At 44.9% G+C, this 19559-nt stretch overlaps 1 protein-coding gene across 1 annotated transcript; it reads right to left on the bottom strand.

The window, feature by feature from the left end:
- Window positions 1-2514: 2514 nt before the first annotated feature.
- DESI1 (desumoylating isopeptidase 1) lies at window positions 2515-19415 on the bottom strand. The gene is given in 7 exon segments (XM_061362883.1): window positions 2515-5285; window positions 7534-7656; window positions 8432-8541; window positions 9246-9315; window positions 10242-10263; window positions 19057-19197; window positions 19200-19415. Coding segments are annotated over 7 exon segments (702 nt in total). The 5' UTR covers window positions 19342-19415; the 3' UTR covers window positions 2515-5191.
- Between the last annotated feature and the right edge of the window lie 144 nt (window positions 19416-19559).

Genomic DNA, 19559 nt, shown 5'->3' with positions numbered 1-19559 from the left:
ACTGGCCTGACACGCGATGGTGAACAGCCTGCCTGGCTGCTGTCTCCTGCAGTAACTCCTGAGTTATAGTCCAACATCAGAAACAACCCACATGGAACATCCAGCATGCTTTGCTCAGCAGTTAGCTTTGCCTTCGGTCCCCACATGGTGCTCATGGTGCTGAGCTACACTGGAACTGGAGGGAGACTTTATTATGGTCTGATTGGTTTTCTTCCGCTCAGTATTACTTGGTTCCAGGACATGGTGCAGCCCCTTTTCCCAGCTCTCTACCAGATTCCTCTGAAAAGGAAGCATTCAGGTGGCTTCACAGGTTCTGGTTTTCACTCATGGGTTTGATTTTCCTGCCCCCACTCCATGGAAGGGCGATCTACAGAAACAGTGTTAATAATTTACCTCTGTGCCATTGCCCTGGACAAAGTTTACCTCCACATCCTCAACTACTTGCTGAGGGAAGTATGGATTGTGTTCATGTATCTCCACACTGTTCCAGTGGGTTGCCAGGCAGTCTTGCATGGTTATTATTTACCCTGGCATTGGTGTTCCTGCAAAATCACAGCCCTGTTGTCTTCTGGATCAGACCCTGGTTATAAGCTCCCATCTCTGGAAAGCTGGACTCTCCTCCCACAATGGTTTCATCCAGCTGTTAGCGTGCAGTTGGGTGCTGAATTTTTAGTTGACCTTGGGGTTATGCTCATTTTATGCTCATGGCTTGTCTAGGTGTGATTACATATATCCCTCATCAGTCAATGTGTGGACGCTTACTCCGGAATGTGAATACTTCAAAGTGTGTCTGCTGTGGCATGCTGAAGAGTACGCAGAGATGCCTTCAGGCACTGGGGTTGCTAATGCCCAGGACTCTCAAAAGACAGGCATGGTTTCAGGCACACAGTGAACTCCCGGGGGTTCACGAATGCCAGCCTTTATCCATGACATGGTATGAGGACGAGACTTCCCATGTCTGGGTGGAACAGGTGTTGTGGTAGGAAAACCTGCCAGCTCACTCCTGTAGCAGCCCTGGTGGTGTAGCAGCACTCCTCTCTTGCTGTAGCCCAAGCTGCCCTATGGTCTTGTCTCCAGGCTGCTCCTACCTGCAGCTTTCTTATTTGGGAGAGACCTTCCTCCTTGCCTTTTGCGTTATTACTTTGGACATCCCAAAAGCTAGAGCTGCTCTCCCGGGCTCAGGTGCATCCCTGCACGCAAGGCAGCAGTGCCACCTCGGGGCACTTCCCAGAATTGCGAAGTCTGCTAAAATAAGGCTCAGCGTTCCCATTTTTGCACACTCCCGCAGTGCCATGGGTTCATGCTGCAGAGCTTCCCAAAACGTGAACTACCTGCTGTGCTTTCTCCAGCTTATTTGTCATACCACATTAGAACTCCTATTCAAGTTGAAACACCTCTCCCGGCACCCCAACTTCCTTTTGGTATCCGCCACCAAGCACTTGCTCCATCTCAGTTTCCCAAGAGCGTGAGCCTGTGTACAGCTGTGCTTGTGTCTTCATTTGGGTTAGCTCTGGGAACACGGATGCTGTGGCTGTTTGGGTTATTTAATACTTTGCACTTAGCCCACTCTTGCCTCCCTTGCTTGCTGCTATGATAGGCAGCAGCTGTTGTCACAAATAAGACCTCTGTGACTAGCAGCAAGGGCAAATACTGCATTGGAAGTTTAGAAGGCAAGTGGCTGTGAGCACTGGCTTACACTCTGTCGAGGGCTGCCATTAAGGTCAAGGTTTTCCTTCATACATGTTCCCAGGTAGTTTATGTGGGGCTAGCACTGGTACTTGATAGCAAGCCATCACCACAGCTGAATAACACAGCCTAAAATAACCAGAGTCATGAATCTTTGTTAAAGCCTCCTGTTACAAGCCCTCTTCTGTATTACACTGCTAGAGAATGTTAGGCAAACAGTAAACTGTGTGGTTTATCATTTGGATCCCACTGATAAGCATTCAGAAGGCTGAACCAAACAGAACTCATGTCTTCTGCAGAGCCAGGTATTTCCCCTGCTCCTTAACAGTGCAATGCTACATAATCCTCATCAATAACCCCTCTGCAGCTCCAGAGGAACCCAGGTATGAAGTCTACTTCTTAAAGCTGCTTTCTTATTTCTGAAAGTAGTAACATAAGACAATCAGGAAAAGCTTGGAGCCTTTTCCTGTGTTTAAACTGTTGGGCTTCAACAGCAGGTATTAGGTGTTTCATTCCTGCATGCTTAGATGAGCAAGGGCTACACAAAACCTACACTGATGGAAAACCTACTCTCCAGCCTTCATTCACCTCATCCAAGCTGTGTCAAGCCTCAAGAGTGTGGTCTTGATAAGATACCACAGTGCTTACAGAAGGAAAAATATTGCCTGCAATGAGTTTTAGCCAAGGGCAGTAGCAACAATGTCCAGTAGCAGTACTTGGTAGTTTTTCATCCTGTGCTTCCTAGCTGGGACCAGAGTGAAGACAATGATGACTTCCGCTGCATTTGCTGGGCAGCTGCATGGACACACATATTCAAACAGAAAAACCTGCTGTATTTATTTTTATTGTAATAGAAAAAAACCACAAATAAATCAAAACATCACTTCCTGTCTAAAGACGTTATTAACATTTTTAAATGGCACAGGGGAACCCCAACAATACAAGACAGAAGAGTAAGTGTGTGGGGCGGGAAAAAAGGCTCTGTTCCCTTTCAGGAGCTCAGTTTCCCCAACCCTCTGTCAATCAGCTGGCAGAAGTTTGTCACCTATATACACTTACATACACCTCTCAGTCTAGTTTGTATATCTATGGATGGAACAGTGGGGCCACAGTCCTGCAATTTGCACATAACCATCTTTGAGGAAAACAGGTTTCCAAAGAGGCCTACAAGGTACAAGGGTCTCATCACCCAGTAAGACCAAGCAAACAGGATTCCCTCCTACAGTTCTCTTGCCATGAAACACAGAGCAGGTCCCCAGCGCAGGGGACCCTCTAAGAGCTCCTTGGCTATTGCAAACAGTGCATGGCCAAGGGAAATTTTACCCAGTGACCTCAACGTAGCAGCAACATCTCTTCTGCAAAGGGACTGCTCAGGAAGGGAAAAGGCAGATGGCAAAATGCACGGGGTGAACTGTTCTTTCCTGCCTTCCAAAGGGATGTAAGAAGTCCTCAAGTAGGCAGCCAAAACAGAAACCAGGCTCAGGACCTCTTCAGCGGTGAGCATACAGGGGATATCCTTATTGCGTAAGAGTGTGGAGCAGAAACTGTGGCACCAGTGCTTCCACTGAAGGCAGCTGCACCTGAAGTGATAGCTTGCTGAAAGACAAGCAACCACAGCTATGCTGCTTGCAGGTACCGCACTACATGCCTAGATGGGCTGGACTGTATCAGGCAGAGTATACCTATTCAACTGAGGAAGTTCCTAGACTTTTAACAAGCTACAGCACTTTGTGGCTGCAGGGGCCACTGCGGTGCACCCAGAGCAGGTACACCCAAAACTGCAGAACGGACTGACAATACCTCACTCCCACTTGTGTATCAACTGCACAAGGTGCAGGGCAAGAAGTATTTGTCAGAGTGACTAAAACTGCAGTTTTCCTCCATTCCATCCCCTCAAAAGTATGAACCATTATAGTCCAACTGAGTAACAGTGTGAGAAACTTATACTGTATTATTCTGGGAGAAAAGAGCCCAGCAGAGGAAAGACATCTCCTTCAGGTATGCAGGAAGCTTCCAGTGCAGCAAATCTGAGATCCAGGACTGAACCTGCAGCAATACTTCTCACAACAAAGCACTGGACAAAGAGCTATACATTTGCATAGATGCTTTTTCAGTGGCATCTGAGATGTGCAATCTCCATTTCTGGAGCATCAGCAATGTTTCAGGGTTTGTCTCATGTCTTTCTTCTGTTCCTTCCTAAATGCAACTGCTATAAAACTGCTCATGAAAACAGTGTATATACATGCATGAAAAGAAATCAGTGTGCCTATTCTTTCATTCCCCCAATCATTTTCCACTGCAAATAGTTGCAAAGCTGTAAGAATCTTAAACTAGAAGAAACAGTATTGGTACAATCTAATGCCAATCTAAGGACAGGACTGCTTCTGCATGTATCCCAATGAACTCAATTGTTTCATAGAAGAGCTTGATTTTACTCTTCCTCGTTTTCTTTACATTTGGGGAGACCTACCACCTAATTTCTCTTACACTCAAGCAGAGCCCTCTCAGTTATGCGTTTGACTGCTTCGGAAAGACAGCAATAACAAGGAAAACTGAATTCCTATTGTGTCTGCAACCAGGTACTGAAGGCAGAATTGGTCCACCTTATATTATTATGCAGTTGTCTTGCTGCTCCTGCCTTGCTGTACTGTAACTCTGGTTTGGTAAGAAAAAGCAAACTCAAAGCCAAGCAGAACAGCTCTTATGCAAAGGTAAATAGTTCACAAGGTTAACTATCTGCCAGTAATCCTACCTATCAGAAAAGGAAACCTTTCACTTCATTTTACTTTCTCCTGAAATCACAATATTCTGTCAACTGGTTCCATCCCATAACTCTTGGATCTAGCGTTACAAGGCTCTTAATAACTCCCTTCCCCACACAGCTCCCCCCACTGAAGGTTTCAACTTGAGCATGACACAGACAACACAGTTCAGCTTGATCACCTTTCCCGCATAGCTGTGCCACTGCAAACATTCAAATCAGATGAGTTCAGCTTTTCCCTCGAGCAAACAACACAATATCAATGAAACATGCAGAAGACTAATCCTGGGATACCTTTACTTCCTAGGCTACCAACAGTTCCTTTGCCTTTTTGCTACAGAATTCAGCAAATACCCCCACAATATAGGTAAGGACAGCAGAAAGATGCAAGCCTGCAAGGGACAGCCACGACATCCCTTGTTTACTCTAAATTGTGTAATGGGCTCTTGAATGCTCATGGAATGAATTCCCACTTACCATCACAGGAGTTACTTAGAAAGTGTCATCCTACTTGAACAAGACAGCCTTTATAAATTAGTACAGTATTATTAGAAATTATGGCAATCTTTTTGGTAGCATTGGCTTACATGCACCCTGATAAATCCTCTCCCTAGGAAACTGTAAAACTTGTCTTGTAACTTCGGTAGAGTTAATTCAGATGAGAAATTATAAAATAGAAATCTGGTATACTGATGTTTAAAAAGGAAGAGGCCTGGTGAGGCTGGGCACACTGGGTCACTCCTGTTAGCTCTGTCCGTTATGTCTGCTGAAGGTATTTCCTCCAGGTGGCTGGATCTGGATGGAGTCCAGGAGGGGCCTTAAAGCTTGTCCAAAAGGTCTGAGAAGGTAAAGAAATAAACATCTCAATAATCATCTCTTGACGGAAAACTTTTCCCATTTCCTACTGAAGTGCACTCACTTCCTAGAGCGCAAACTAACACTGCTTCTAAGCAAATCTGAAGAACAGACTTCCATTACAAACTGAAGTTGTATCAAGGATCAGGGGGTCACTAAGAGCAGCCAACATGGTTTTACTAAGGGGAAGTCATGTTTGACCAACCTTATAGCCTTCTATGAGGAGTGACTAGGTGGATGGATGATGGTGGAGCAGTAGATGTGGTTTTTCTTGATTGTCTCCCACAGCATTCTCATAGATAAGCTAAGGAAGTGTGGGCTTGACGATCAGGTAGTGAGGTGGATCAAGAACTGGTTGAAGGGAAGAAGGCAGAGAGTTGTGGTCAATGGTGCAGAATCTAGCTGGAGGTCTGTGACTAGTGGAGTGCCTCAGGGGTCAGTGCTGGGACTAGTGCTGTTTAATATTTTCATCAACGACCTGGATGAGGGAACTGAGTTCCCATCAGCAAGTTCACTGATGACACTAAACTGGGAGGAGTGTCTGACACCCTAGAAGGCTGCGCTGCCATTCAGCGAGACCTGGACAGGCTGGAGAGTTGGGCGGGGAGAAACTTGATGAAATTCAACAAGGGCAAGTGAATCAGAAGCAGAGTCTCGCATCTGGGGAAGAACAACCCCATGTACCAGTACAGGTTGGGGACTGACCTGCTGGAAAGTAGCGAAGGGGAAAGGGACCTGGGGGTCCTGGTGGATAGGAGGATGACCATGAGCCAGCAATGTGCCCTTGTGGCCAAGAAGGCCAATGGCATCCTAGGGTGTATTAGAAAGGGTGTGGTTAGTAGGTCAAGAGAGGTTCTCCTCCCCCTCTATTCTGCCTTGGTGAGGCCGCATCTGGAATATTGCGTCCAGTTCTGGGCCCCTCAGTTCAAGAAGGACAGGGAACTGCTTGAAAGAGTCCAGCGCAGAGCCACAGAGATGATTAAGGGAGTGGAACATCTGAGGGAGCTGGGTCTCTTCAGCTTGGAGGAGACTGAGGGGTGACCTCATCAGTGTTTACAAATATGTAACGGGTGGGTGTCAGGATGATGGAGCTAGGCTTTTTTCAGTGATGTCCAGTGATAGGACAAGGGGCAATGGGTGTAAACTGGAGCATAGAAGGTTCCACGTTAACATCAGGAAGAACTTCTTTACTGTGAGAGTGACAGAGCACTGGAACAGGTTGCCCAGGGGGGTTGTGGAGTCTCCCACACTGGAGATATTCAAGGCCCGCCTGGACAAGTTCCTGTGTGATGTACTCTAGGTTACCCTGCTCTTGCAGGGGGGTTGGATAGATGATCTCTTGAGGTCACTTCCAACCCGTGGGATTCTGTGATTCTATGAAGTAAATTTAACCAGTTAGAGAGAGTTCACTGTTCAGGAACCGAGAATCTCAAACATGATTTTATATAAGCTAGTTCTGAGTTCTAACGTGCCCAGACTGCTAATGTGGTAATACCGTGTCTGAAACTGGCTTTTAGTAATTCATTCTACTTAAGTGTGTGAATGAAAGCCCTGTTATGCAACTGCTGTGCTCTGTTAAGTACTACATCAATGTTAAAGACTGCTAGAATACCCTCTAGCTCCCTCATAAGACAATAATGGTTCAACACTCATACAACAATTGCTGTTGCAATCTGTAGCACTGCAACATTGAAAGATAAACCTGGTTTATCTTTCAATATGACTCACTCTGTTACAGACTTTATTTGATTTTGAAACATCTGAAGCAGTAAGAGCCCAGGATAGAAGACGTGTGTCTCCCCAAAAATGTGGTATACCACTGTTATGAGAAATAAGACCTATATGATGGGGATCAAACCAGCCTGCTGGGATCCTCACTATCTGAGAATTAAGAGGAAAAAGAAGTTGAGCTGCACTACCAGGCAGGAATTCTTCATTTTTTCCCTCCAGTCCTAGCTTTAAAACTGCAATGTTAATTCTAAAATTACTTTTTCCCTGCCTGATGACATTTAAGAGACCATTGCAAAATAACTAGCGTAAGTTAAAAGCAGATCAACCTTATCATGCCTTTTCAGCAACGTCAGTGCCAATCAGCACCTGTTGTACAGTACTGTAAGCGTTCAAGTAAAGCAAACAGCATCCTCTCCTTAATCTTATGCTGGTTCTCTGTCAAATTTGTAAGCACTGGCATGAAACAATACACTATGGAGAGGAACAGCATGCATACTCACGTGGCAAGAACTTCAGCTGGAAGGTCAGTGATGTAGGAAGGGATTTTTTTTCCTGTCAGGAACTGTGCCACTTCATTACTGAAGGTGTTGCAGTTATGTTCAAAGAGGTTGTAAGATTCTCCTCTGTGCCACAGGAATTGAAACATCAAAATACAGGGTCAGCAATAAATCTAACAAGCAGAAAAACTTCAACCCCTAATGAGGAACATCATCTTATATTAGCACTTTTTCCCCACAAAGAATTCCAAGGCAAATAGAGACATCAATTCACCTTCAAATTCAATTGAATCAGGGAGGAAAATGGCATCTCTGCATCACTGACTTTATACAATGTTTTTTGGAGGGTAAGTGAGGTCAGTGTTCTTCAATTAAGACCACAGAAGGAATAATGAGAAATCACAGGAATTACTGACATTGAAATATAGCCAGAACACTAAATGCTACTTCCCCATTCTTGTGAGTAGACTAGAGTCTTTAACAGTCAGGGCCTTGATTTTACTCGTACGAAAGCTGGCAGCTTTAATACAACACTCTACCTATGACTCATGGGGCAAAGCACTATTTACTGAAATATTTCATATAGTGCCTTCATTTTCCCTGGTGATTCTTTCAAAGGCATTTCAGGCATTGTTCCATTTGACAAAAAAGCAGCATGAAAGACTTGCTGGCAACAGCACTTTCTCAGCCTAGCTCAAGGCTGGCACACTAGAGTTGCCTAGCCGGTAGCTCCTCGTGTATCAGTGCATCAGATCCAGTCTCATAGTCGGAAAGTACCAAATAACACACTTAGCAGACAGAGCTTTGTAAGCAGGATCGCTTTCTTAATATCTTCCTCCACTCTGCATCTCTTCCCCTAAAGGCTTTTTTTGTTGATTTTACAGTACAAGCTGCTACTTACCGGAACATAGATTCCCCCAATGAGGAAAGATACTCCAGAAAAATTTCTTCTGTGACTTCAGTGTTCCCCAGGTCAACAACTGTGTCTGGAGGTCCAAGAAGTGTCCCTCCCTGTAAAAATTAACAGCCAGAAGACAATGTTAAATGGACAGACTGAATTATTTGGAAGGACTCTACTGACTAGAGCCGTCGTGGCTTGTCCAGGCACAAAAGAAAGTAATTCAGATATATTTGTCAAGCAAAAAACCCTGCTGGCCTCCCCTGTTCTGGGAGCATGTTACTTCATGTTTGGGAGCATGTAAGTTGCATGTTACTTCTCATTCTCTGAGAAGTATGCAGAATGCAACTTACATTTCAGTTTGTATACTTGGCTCTTGATGATGAAAGCTGTAGGCTATGGCAAAATTCTGCTTTAGAAGAATGGTCCAGCAGTTTTGCCTCTCCAAGTGGAAAAAGGTCTGTCAAAGCATCAGGATTTTATTATTTAAGATATAAAAAGGATCTTGAGTTGCCAAGTCAGCACATGAACGCCCCTGATTCAGAATTTGACAAGGCATCACTCCCGCAATGCAGCTGCAGAAGATGTTGTGGATAGACAGATTCTCTCAGCAGAAGCAACTCCCAACCTGTATTTAGTTGGGCTTAAACCTGCTGTCCATGCTCCCTTTTCCTCAGATGCCCTGGGAATCCATGGCAAGCAGCAGTATGTGGCTGCATTCAGAAGCCTCTTGCTTCTTTCTTAGAAGACAGTGTCAAAAGCAATTCTGACCAGGTAACCCCATCACAAAATTATCACAAACAGAAGTTTAACTTACAGGTGCACAGCTGGAGATTCCTCCACTGCCATAGAAGAACTCATCCTTATGGACTATTATGGAGGTGTGCCTGCCACAGAGTATGAAAACACAGGTAAAACAAAGGAAATATTTAACCTAGCATATAAATCACTGGCAAATTTATGTGCTCAAAGACAATATGAAGTGAACAACTGAAAAAAAAGGTCAGTGTATTGTGATCTGCTGGGACATGAATGCATATGGAAGCAGTGATTATCAAGCCTATTGTAATACTGTCAGTGGTTGGGAAAGAATAGGCGCAGTTACATGCTCAAGCATGAAGGAGCATAGGAAGAAAGGAACTTCCCCACCAGCATGAGATCTCCAGCAGCCTCTTTCAGCCAAAGGGCTGAGGGTAAATTCACAGAGATGGAGAGACAGAGCTAGCCCTGCTACCGCACTGACAGCAGTGTGGGTCTGACAGACACTGACTGAGAAGGTCAGACAGTCACTGGAGACGGATCAATAGAGAGGAAAATGGGAGCTTTGGGAACGTGTGTTTGCCTTAAGAAAGAAAAATTATCTCAAACAAAAACCCCCAAACCCCAAACCAACCAGCAACCACCCTCTTGATATGAATGACAGCAAATTGGGGTGTCTTTTGTAACAAAACGCAGCCACTGCTTTTATGTGCTAGAATGCCTGATTTTGTAATACCTTCTTCCCACCTAAAAGTGCCTGGGCCAAAGACAACATCCTACCCTTGAAAGAGTGTACAAGTGCATTAAAATGCAACAACTACTACCAGCAATTTTTTTCATGGGGTCCACTGAACTTTGGATGGAGAAGTTCAGCCAGCACCTGACTGTACATCATCTGACTGCCAATCTGTATTCAGGAAGCAAAAGTGCCTTGGTCTCTCTTCAGCACCAAGGAGTTCTTAAGATCTGAAGCACACATAATCTCATACTGAAAATACTTCCTATATGACACAGTGTTCAACACACATTATGCGATTTAAATCTAGTCACTTACCATATGCCATCCAGCTGTTTCCCTGTATGCAGAGAAAAGAAGAGTTATTAGCAACATATTTTCCAGATTTCAGCCTACAGTCTGTCAATCACATACGAACTATGCTCATTACTTCACCATGACAATAATGCCAAAGATTTCATCCCACAGCTTCTTCTAAAGAAACACAATGTCTTTCTTTCAAGTTAACTACCCGGTCCACACTAGGGCTATACTTTTTTCCTCGTGTAGGCAGAGGTGGCAATGCCATCCTATCCTGTCAGTGCTTACCTTTCTTAGGCTTTTGTCTACGGAACAAGAAATAAAACACTTTTCCTCAGATTAGCGCCTTCAGTCAGGAACAGAAGAGTTGAATTTTACACAGATTTCATAATTGCAGGCAGTTAGCCAGCACAGTATTTTCAGCCAGTGAAGAGAGATCTGACTCGAACATATGATCTGTGGTCAAAGTCTCTCTAATCTATGCCATGATTTCCTCCTTCTTCTTCCCTCCCCTGCCCCTTAGAATTATCAGTTTAAGTGCAGTCAGGTGGGGAGGAGTGCAGGGCTGGAGTTTATACAAATTGTGTGTTTTGTAGAACACAGCAGCAAAGACTTGCTTCAGGCACCACTAAGCTGACATCACTGTGTCTCCTGAAATGCATTTCTAGCTCCCTGTAAGTGGGAAACCTAAAACTCTGTTCATGGTAGCATCTCAAGATCAAACCTCTCTTCAAAGGACCACCAGCTGTTACTGCTCTAGGCTCAATTATTTTAACTATCATAAGCTAAAGTCTCAGCTTCTCTGCTGAAACTTGAAGAGGCCACTCTTCTGTTGGTGTCTGGCTTCTTCCAAGATACCTGGTGTGCTAGCAGTGATAGGCTGCACTGTACTAGTTCCACTTGTCCTGTGGAAAGATACTCTACAGTCATGGCACTTACATCAGTACCACGGCACCAACAACCCACAGGGAGGCAAAGGCACTGTCTTTCCCTTTCTATACGCAGAAGGTTTTGGGATATTTATTCTCTTACTCCTCCACAGGGCTGCTTGGGTTTGGGATTGCCAGGAGCAAGCATGCTATTTTGAAGCAGCAGTATTTCTTCATGAGTTCTTTCTCTTGGGCAAAACCAACTTTCAGGCATCATCAGGACCAAGTTAAAAAAAAAAAAAAGGATTTTTATTGATGAGGATAATCCTTCAAGAGTTTGGAGAAAAGGATGTTTATGTATCCAAGTAAGGAATAAACAACAGCACAGAGCGAGATACCTGCTTCAGATGAGGGTCGCAGAAGAGCACTGGCAGGGAAAAGGCCGTTGTGACAATAGAGACACCAGTCGAAGCAAGCACACACAGTTCTGAAGTAGGTGGACTGATTCGTCACTACCATGGATTACAGCCAGGCAGCAAGCATATTCCCTGTCATCCACCTCACAAAAATGTAGGCATAGAGTAGGATGAAGGCCAAAAGATAGTAGCAACGATGAGAGAAGCAAAGTGCGTGTTACAAAATCTCAGGAGCATTTGCTCCCCCTTCAGTGTGCCCCATGCTGTTCTCCTCTTCCATTCTCTGTCTCTTGCTCCACACCTTCCCCATTAGAGCTTTTGCCTTGTGCTCTAGAGCTGCCAGAGACACCAGTGGCACTGCAGGCTCACTAGCAACATGCAGGTAGGGTATAGTGCACTGCCTTAACTTTAGCAACTGGCCCATGATAGGCTCCACCATGAGAACTTCGCATAGTGTTCTCCGTATCTGTTAATAGATTATTACACATTTATTCAAAATAAAACACTAGAACTTGAACTTTACCCTTCAGGGCATAGAAAAAAATTCAAACACAGCATATACTAGAATTGTATTTGTCCTTTCGTGTGCTCAATGGAAAAAAAGAGTATCTTAATATTTACTTTCACCCTCATTTCCAGCAAACAGTGATGAAAAGCTTTCCACAAAGCTGCCACTATGCACCTAGATCCGCATGCAGGTGAAAGAGTTCTAGCAGATACTGACAATGGTGCAGGTGCTGCTGAGAACCTGCTCATGCAATCACAGCACCTACTTGAAAAGGTCATTGCAGCAAAGGCTACCACACACTGGGCTGCTCTAGCCAGGCTGCAGCCACCAACTCAAGGGGAGTGACTACCCATATTTGACACTTGTGAGACCACATTTGGAATGCCATGTCTGCTTTCAGATCTCCCCATTTTAAGACACACACTGGGCTGGAGCACTTGCTGAACTGAACAGCAGCTGAGAGAACTGGTCTGCTCAGCCTCAAGAAGAGAAGGCCAAGAGTCCTTATTGCTGTCTACAACAATCTAATGTGCATGGAGGAAAGGGTTCTACTCAGAAGTGAATGGCAAAAGGTGCTAGCTGGAAAAAGGGAAATTCACAGCTAGGTAAGAGGATAAAAAAAAATATTACCATGAAGGTCATCAAACCCTGGGGCAGGGATCAGAATGCATGTGGGATTTCCACTGTGGAGATACTCGGAAGTCAGCTGCTCAAGGGCCTGAAGAATCTGCTCCCACCAGATCTACTTTGAGCAGGACTTCCAGAGGTCCTTTTCCACCACTGCAATTCTCTCATTGCATGAACAAAACCCTAGCAGAATTCAGAAAAGAGACTTTGTGTTAGATTGCAGTCCAACCTTGGGGGCTCCTCTCTGGCCGCTACACATAAAATCTGTAGCCAACAAGAGGCAGCAACTGCCAGGGCAATAACAGCACAGCTCTTGGCAAATGAAGCTGCCTGTCTTCACAAGACATGTCTGTGTGAGGCTGCTCACCCAGGTCAGTTTGTGCCAAGCACTGGTTTGATGATCGTAACAGAGCTGCTGACCTGCTCTTTTTGCTTGGCTCCTGTAAGACATTAACCAGGCCATCATTGCATAAAACACATGCCAGATCTGCAGCACTGATGACAATAAAGCATCCACAGCAAGTCCCCAGCCTGCTGCAGGCAAAACAAAATCCCTTTCTAGCACCAGTGGACTGTGCTTGGTCAGAGGCAGTGCATGCCTCTCCAATTACACTGGGGAATCCCATGCCTAAGAAACCTGCCATTATTCACCCCATACACACCACCAAGAGACATCTAAGACCAAGAACTTTTGGTGTACTGTGCAGTTTCTTACACTACACAGCTGGCTCTTGTCATCTCAACCCTAAACTGACTGACAGGAATAAGTCAATAGCCATCAGCTTCTGAGGAACCTGGGCAGCTCCCTTTCTGCTGCTCAGCAAGAATCTCAGTGTTTGCTACATCATGTAAGAGGTTCTATACAGACCTTCACCTCCACCATCATCTTCCTCCCGAAGTTTTGTCTCTGTTGGTGATCCTCCTGTGTTACTTTTCTTGCCCTTCTCTCAAACTCAGACATTGCACAGAAGAGGTGACAGCTCACAGTGCCACTCCTGACAGGCTCATGTAAAGCCATCAGGACTAAGAAGTGTTTGCCTTCTGCTGGACATTGTTCACTATATACAAAATATGCTGCAGCCTCTGAAGGCTCAATACACAACACAAGCCCCAACAGCATGACCAAGTGAGGGTCAGCACTGTTCTGTTTCCACAGACAGCTGCCCAAGTGAGAGCATGAGTACAGTACTGCTGCAGTAGTGCTACGGCACAAGTTGTATCCACCCCTTACAGTGACACTTTCCAACAAAACTGCTTCTGGCAGCACTATCCAGCTTGAAAAAACAGAAGGTCAAGCTTTTCAGGGAGCCTCCCCATCTAATCCTGCAGTGCAACAGAGCTTACATCCCATAGACAATTGAGCGCTCTAGAGGAAGGGATGGCAAATAATGCCATCTGGGGTACTGGCAGACATCATCACATTTCATGCTTATTGCTGCAACACATTTACTTGCAAGCTGAGGCTGTCTGTAACTACACAGAAAAATCTGATTCCCCAGTAATTTTGATTAGAGTTGCAAAAGCCTTTAAATTGCAGACATTACTCTTCACTCAATAGCTACAGGAAAGCTAATCCAAATGATCCACATGCATATAATATGGAAGAGGAATGTATTGTTTCATATTACTGTTCCACTGAATGATGGAATGATACTCTTTTGGGCATCTCCTGTTTATCCAGGTGAAACAGAAACAGCAAGATAACTAAAGACTTTAGATATTTCATATATCATCACAATATGTGAATATTGTGATATTCACAATATTATCACAATAAATATTTCCAGATGGCTGTGGAGCAGGAAATGATATTGCAAATTTAGATGTACACACTTAATCATACAGCAATTAATGCAGATGGTCAAGTTACCAGGTTTCGGCTGTCCCACAAGTGCAAGCTCAGTCTGAAGTAAATGTGAAGCAATTCAGCTTAATTTGATGTTCTTGCGTTACGAGCTAATGCAAGTTGAGCTACCTGGTGTATGTCACAGACCACAAACATGGACATGAAGGTTACTGTGGTACACCTGTTTGTGAGGATAGCTCGTCAGCCTTTGGAAACCTCATCACATACTTGATCTTTAGGTGTTTTTTTTTAATGCCTGATGTGCTTAGATGGATCTCATCTGAAAATACTCAGTAGAACTCAGAAGGGGATGCCAATTTAGCACAGACCTGTGCGCTTCAACATCTCAAAGATTCGATTTGTTTGAATGAGGCAGAGTATCATCTGGCAAGTAAACAAGTTTTGGGTTTTTTTCATTTGCTGTTATTTTACTTTATAACAGCCACAGCTCAAACACTTTCATGGTGCTTATATGAGCTGGAAACCTAGAGACAAATACAACATTCAAATGCATTAAACAATTCCAGGACTCTCAGCTTAGTCACAGGAATGTGGACAACAAAGTAGTTCAAACTGTTTGTTGTACAACTGACTCAGGAGATTGTCACTGTTAGGATAAGAGGTTATTTTGAAAGAGGCAAGCAAGCCCATATAATTTTAGGATACAATCAAGTGGAATTACTTCCAGGCTTGGATTTATCTGGAAGGCTAAGCAGAAGGAAGATTAGATGCTCACCAGTCTATTTTACTGGCACAGTTAATTTCTTAATCTTGAGGGCCACAAGATGTATTTTATTCCTGTGCATTTTAAATGCCCAATGAAAGTGGTGTTTGTATATTCATTCAAATTACTAGACTGAAGGGCAGAAGAGTTCCGAGACATAAAGGAATTATACAGGGAGATGGGCCACCCATCCACCCCTCAAGCCCAAGAACAACACCAACTCCTGAGCTGTAAAATAAAGAAATAATGGGAAGCTTAGTATTTTTAAACAACATATCTGTGCCCTGCAATGGATAAGCAAACAACCCTGAAAAGCAGTGAACTATTCTCCTGTGGAACTGGAAGCAACAGAAATACCCACTGGCTGACCAAATTATAACAGTGCATTGCTTTGCATATTGTTGTAATTTCCTTAGGCAAATCCATTACGACTCCTGCCCTTTTCAAGTGAAAATTATCCGAATTAGTCAAGCACTTTCTCCTATGTGCTACCCAGGGCACTCAATTGAAGCAAAAATACCTGACAGACAAATGTAGAGAGAGGAGCCTGCTTCAGTTCCCTTCTCCTTGACATGCCTAGAGAAATTAAGAAGTAGGCTAGATTGGGGGAAGAAAATGCATTTAATTTTCCTGAAATCCCTAGCAAATGCTCTGATGGAATCTCACATTGAAGCAGTTCAAAACTCTTCAGAATGGGTGGAAGAGAGTCAGAGTTATGTGCTGGGTCTGGAAAAAAAGGAACAAAGCAGAAGGAACCTCCTTTTATCAGTTACCTTTTGCCATGATCTCTTCTGGGCTGTTAAGTCCCTACAGCTGAATTCACCACTTGCATTTCAACCAATACATACCGCCAAGTTAACTCATTGTTAATTTATACTACCCTCATCCAAAGGTGCTACAGTAAACTAAGGTCCTGCCCATTCTTTGAGTCACATGAGCAATAAGCTCTATTATAGGCCAGGAGAACTTTGAGAGGTGCAAGACATTTGCCTTTAGGCCCATGATGCAATAGGATTTTAATTTGCCTTAAAGATTTCTCTGCCTTTGTACATCTACTTCAAAATCAGCACTGCAAGCTGAACTACTCTGTCTTCCTCTCTACCCTCCACAGAATAATCAGGTGGGTTATATTTTCTGTCTTGAAAACAGAAATCTCACTGCACTCAGGCTAACATTTACTATTTTTAGATCATGTAGGCAGACAAACATAGTCTCTCAGATTGAGAATGGTGGAGAGGGAACAGTACCTGTAGAGAAGATGCATGTAGAGCAACAGCACACAAAAATTAAACACACCACTTCTGATTTCAAAGGCGATCAAACTGCAATATTTGGTCATATATACTTTAGAACAGAAATATTCACCGTGAAATACAGGAATCTCACAAAAAAGTAGGAACAACAAAAAGTGAAGACGTGCCCAAGGGTACGACTGTCTCACCCTAAAGCCTGCTACGAACGGTGTGGTACAGCTCTGCCTTCCAGGTTCATCATTCAATGACAATGAAGGGAACTGATACTGAAAAAGTCAGGACAACATTTAGCAGTGAGAGCTGATCCTTGAATGCTGTATTGATATAACCCATAATACCTCTGGATCCTATTAGCACAACTCAAGATATCATGTGGTGATGCTCTTGCCATAAGAAGGGATGAATCCCAGTCTGGCAGTGGGATCTGAGCTATTTTTGAACACGCTAGGAATTGATTTTAACTCCATAAATTATTGTATTTGTTTCTTCTTTCTAAATCACATGTATTTCCATATAGGTGATGTCACAGAATTATCACTCAAAGCTAAAGCACCGTTTCAATAAAATGCAGCATCTAAAGGAAGAATTCTTGAAGTACAGATGACAAATATATGGCACTAAAATATCTAAGAAATCCTTTCCTCTTTAATTTGTGACTTTTTCTGATGAAGTACAATTTATGGACATCACTGGCAAAAAAAAAAAAAAGGAAAGTAGCTATTGTCCATCTCAAAGTTGATGTACAGAGAAGTAACAACAGTTTTTGCTGTTTTTCAAGAAAAAGAAGGCAAGCAGAACATTCTCTCCATCACTTTGCTCTTCGGGAGGTATCTAAAATAATCTGGAGATATGACAGAGCTGGATGTAAACCACGTAAGAGCCTTAACTTGAAGAAAAAAGGAACAAACAATGATTTGTTTTACAGACAATTCAGTTGCTGGATCCACATTATCACAAGCGCTCCGCAGGCTGCACTGTCACTGTGACCACATAGGCCTCGTTGGCTCTGCTCCCTGAACACGTCTGAGCTCAGCTGGTTACCAGGCAGTGTGAGTGACACATTCCCACACTGCCAAGAGGTGTGTTCAGCTTTGTAAGTTTTCCTTTTCATTACTCAGACTCCTCGAAATTTAGCATCAAACTGCATCACAAGCACAAGGTTTCGAAATTGCTGTTCGGATAGCATCAAAAATGAAGTTGTGCACCAAGTGTTTTTATGTAGAAATTCAGAAAGCTAAAAGATCCCAAGATTGAGTTTGTGTGTAAGAAGAGAGACCTGTGCGAAGACTAGCATGGAGATGCACATAGTAACAACCTATTTCTGTACAAGTCTTTGACTGGATCAACATGTTGAAATAAGAGTGGTAAAAATCTGCTCACCTCTAACACAGGTAAATCATACACACATGTAATTTGTATCTTAAGACATGTAACTCCTAGCACAAGATAAAACATGGCTATTGTGAATTAACAAGTGAAAAATTACTTCCCTGAGGGCTGCAACAGAAGTGAGTGACCACACAAAATGTTTTGAGGTTAACCCGTACAGGAAGCACCCATCTTCCACAGCTGTTGTTGCTGTATGGCTAACAGAGTACATCCCATTCAATCTCCACAATATTATCTTCTCAACTTCGGAAGCCTATCACCCTCACAGTAAGAATTATTTGGACTTTGATTTTAAGCCTGCAGGAAAGCACAGAACCTCCTCTTAGTAAAGATGAGTGAAGTCAATGCCAACAAACTGTAAAGCAAGATTACACAGAGCCATCTGTTCAGACACTGTGCCTGTTGAGAAGACTCATTTCATACAGACCGATACATACATGTAACAGGTACAAACCACTTTCTTGTTCTGCTCCTAAATCACACTTCCAAAACTTCAAGCGAAACCTGTGTTTTTTTCTTTCCATGTCCCCAGTCCAAGGTTCAGCTGGAAACACACACATACTTGATAAGCCACACAAGTTCCAACCAGCTCTCTGGAAGAAGGTGGTTTGCTGCACATCACAGCTGTGCAATGCCCAAACCAGTCCAGCCTCACCACAACACGAACTCAATAACCCTGTGAACAGCAGCAGGCCTTCTTCCAGCTCAGCCTTCCTGCCAAGGTGTCACAGCAGTTGGGGCGTCATGAACTGAGCTTTCCCTTACTTCAGGGGCTAAGTAATACTTTTAACTAGCCTTCAGTAAATCATGCCTGGACCCTGTTCACCCGGACCTTCCTGACAACGCTGGTCCCGCTGACAATGGAGATAGGGATGCTGCAGCTAAACCCCACACACCGAGCCCCCAAGCAAGGCCCACGAACTCCTAAACCGTGCTTCAGGCCCCGGCCACCGCCGCAGCTCAGTGCCCGCTACCCACACCCAAGGGAGCCCTTCACCGGCGGGCCATTTCCTTTGGAGAGTGGTACCGGGCCGGGTCAAGCCACGCCCGGGGCTGCAGTGGGTAATTTCGGCCGTTTCCCGTCCGGACCGCAGCGGTGGGTGGGAGAACACGACCCTCCTGAGGCGGCAGCGGGAGGGGAGGCCCGGGCCGGGCCCTTCGCGGAGGGGGGGCAGTGCCGGTGCCCCCGCCGTGCTCTTACCCAGCATGAGGGGGCTGAGGCGCCGGGCCATGCCCTTGGACAGGTCGTACACATAGAGCTTCACGGGATGCAGGGCCAGCGGCTCCTCCATGGGGGCGCGGGCACGGCCGCCGGGCGGCACCGGGAGCCCTGACAGACACCTGCCGCCCCGCCAGGTACCGAGAAGCGGAAGGGAACGGGTAAGAGCGGCCCCCGTACCGGTCCCGCCACCACCGGTCTCGGGTGCGGCGGCACCAACGGTGCGGTGACAGGCGGAACGGAAAAGGCGACACCGCCTCTGCGCATGCGCGACAGCCGGCAGCCAGCCGGGCTGCCCCGTCACTGCGCCGTTATGCAGCGCCGCGGTTCCGGCCGGGGGCGGGACTCGGAGAGGGGCGGTGCCAAAGCTCAGTTCGCGGGGATGCGGGAAGTCCCCCCTGCCATTGGCTGAGGTTTTGGCAGGGTGGCCAGAACTCCCGCCTTCGCTCTCTCTCAACCAATCCAGACAGAGGGGAGGCGTGGCT

This window comes from Neopsephotus bourkii, unplaced genomic scaffold, assembly GCF_033783945.1.
Source record: "Neopsephotus bourkii isolate Nb327-2 ecotype Australia unplaced genomic scaffold, CSIRO-AGI_Nbou_v1 NB_107, whole genome shotgun sequence".
In the NCBI taxonomy this organism is placed as follows: domain Eukaryota; kingdom Metazoa; phylum Chordata; class Aves; order Psittaciformes; family Psittacidae; genus Neopsephotus; species Neopsephotus bourkii.
The sequence above is the reverse complement of the archived record's forward strand: the minus strand, read 5'-3'. Positions and strand labels throughout refer to the sequence as shown.